Raw genomic sequence first — 2,191 nt, forward strand, 5'->3', positions numbered from 1 at the left:
TTCAGCTGCTCGCTTTTGGGGGATATGAATAGGACCCCCGCTCCTCTCCTTTGAGGTTGAAGGTGCCGTCAAAGTACATAGTCCAGTGTTCTTGCCTCTCCAGGAAGGGTGGCTTTTGAATCTCAGCCACGAAGTTAGCCAGGATTTGCAACTTGATCGCACGACATGGGCAGAATTCGAGATCGAACTCACCGAGATCCATGGACGACTTGACAACTTGACCATTGACATCCCTGTTATGGAGAATTTTGTCGATGGGGTACGAGGCTACCACGTGAATTTTTTGCTCCTTGAAGTAGTGGTGCAGCTTTCTTGACGAGATAAGAACTGCATAGAGCAATTTTTGAACCTGTGTGTAGCAGATCTTGGAGTCGCTGAGGACCTCGCTAACATAATACATCGGATGCTGCACCATGTTGGCATGGTCGGGCTCTTCACGCTCGCTAACATAGTACAACTAGCACGGTGCTGACAATGTGCGTCGTTGGTCAGCCGGGGCCGTCATGACGGGAGGGGGGTGAGGAAAGCTTTGAGCTCTTCGAGTGTCTTGCTAGCCTCATTATCCCACTTGAACTTGTCCGCCTTTTTGAGCAGCTTGAAGAAGGGCAGACCCTTTTCTCCGAGTTTGCTAATGAAGCGGTTGAGGGCCGCCATCATGCCAATACGTTTCATGACGTCTTTCTTGTTGGATGGTTTTGTCATGTTTCTGATTGCATCCACCTTGACCGGATTGGCTTCGATGCCGCACTGGCTGACATAGAGCCTAGGAGCTTTCTAGACAGAACACCGAAGACACATTTGCCCGGGTTGAGTTTCCAGCGATAGGCCCGGAGACTGTTGAAGGTTTCTGCGAGGTCGGCTATGAAGCTCTCCTCCATCTTTGGTCTTGATAACTACATTGTTGACGTAGGTCTCGATGTTACTGTGTAGTGCGTCGCGAGGCAACCCTAGATTGCCTTCAAGTAGGTGGCGCCGGCATTTTTCAACTCAAAGGTCATGGTGTTTTAGCAATAGATGCCGAAGGTTGTTATGAACGCCGTCTTGTCTTGGTCGGCAGGATTAAGGGTGATCTGGTGATACCCCAAGTAGCAGTCGAGGAAGCATAGCAAGATGCTCCCAGCTGTGGAGTATACGAATTGGCCGATGCGCGGAAGAGTAAGGGGTCTTTAGGGTAGTGCTTGTTGAGGTCGGTGTAATTAATACGCAATCTCCATTCACCGGTTTTCTTTTTTACAAGGACTGGATTGGCTAACCAGTCGAGATCCTTACATTTGCAAATGAATCCGGTGGCTAAGAGCTTATTAAGTTTTACCCTAATGGCCTCCTTGATATCTTTGGTGAAGCTGTGAAGCTTTTGCTTGACCGGTCTTGCTGTCTTGCTCAATTCCAAGGAGTGCTCAACCAGCTCCCGCGGTACACTGGACATATCGGATGGCTTCCATGCGAATATGTTCAAGGTTTCCCGGAGGAAACTGGTGAGCAAGAGTTCCTATTTCTCGCAGAGGTCGGACCCTATGAGAGCCGTCTTGGTTGGGTCTTCTAGGCCGAGGTAGATCTTCTTGACCATGGGGTCGGGCTGCAGTCCCGTGGGTGTCAGCTCCATTTCTAGGATCATGAGCTGGTCTTTGTCTACCTTCTGGGCCTCGGCGAGCATGGCAGTGGCCTTGGCTGAGTAGTCCAGCGCTTTAGCGAGCTGCACCACCTCCGTGTTGCACTTGTAGGATGTCTCCATGTCACTGTAGACAGAGTGGACATCGTTTGGAGCCGGCATTTTGAGGACGAGGTAGGTGTGGTGCAGGATCGCCATAAACCTCACCAGCATGGGCTTGCCAAGGATGGCATGGTAGTAAGTCTTCAAGTTGGCTACCTCAAATGTGAGGTACTCCATGCGGTAGTTGGCTTGCGTGCTAAAGGTGACTAGCAAAACAACTTGGCCAATCGAATAGGATCCTTTGCCAGGGACGATGTCGTAGAAGGGTTCTTCACAGGGCTAGAGCTGCTCGAAGTTGAAGTCCATGCGCTTAAAGATCTTGGTGAAGATGATGTTGAGGCTGCTGCCACCGTCAATCAACACCTTGGGGAGTAGGGCCCGGTCTATGGTCGGGCAGACCACCAACGGGTAGGACCCGAGTTCTGGAATGTGGACCCAGTGATCTTCCCTGGAGAAGGTTATGGGTTGCTCTGACCAGCG

At 50.9% G+C, this 2,191-nt stretch overlaps 1 protein-coding gene across 1 annotated transcript; it reads right to left on the reverse strand.

Moving 5' to 3' along the window:
* Positions 1 to 501: 501 nt before the first annotated feature.
* LOC140222262 (uncharacterized) lies at positions 502 to 1,426 on the reverse strand. Its single transcript, XM_072292430.1, has 2 exons — positions 1,313 to 1,426; positions 502 to 774 (listed from the first exon to the last, which is right to left on the reverse strand). The coding sequence occupies exons 1-2, from the start codon at positions 1,424 to 1,426 to the stop codon at positions 502 to 504; spliced, it is 387 nt and encodes a 128-aa protein (XP_072148531.1).
* Between the last annotated feature and the right edge of the window lie 765 nt (positions 1,427 to 2,191).

The sequence above is a fragment of the Setaria viridis genome, chromosome 3 (genome assembly GCF_005286985.2).
Source record: "Setaria viridis chromosome 3, Setaria_viridis_v4.0, whole genome shotgun sequence".
Classification (NCBI taxonomy): domain Eukaryota; kingdom Viridiplantae; phylum Streptophyta; class Magnoliopsida; order Poales; family Poaceae; genus Setaria; species Setaria viridis.

Coding starts and splice junctions, on each gene's coding strand:
- LOC140222262 (XM_072292430.1), bottom strand. CDS start 1,426: ATGTCCAGTGTACCGCGGGAGCTGGTTGAGCACTCCTTGGAATTGAGC. Junction 775..1,312: donor ATATCAAGGAGGCCATTAGG/GTAAAACTTAAT, acceptor TGTTCTGTCTAG/AAAGCTCCTAGGCTCTATGT.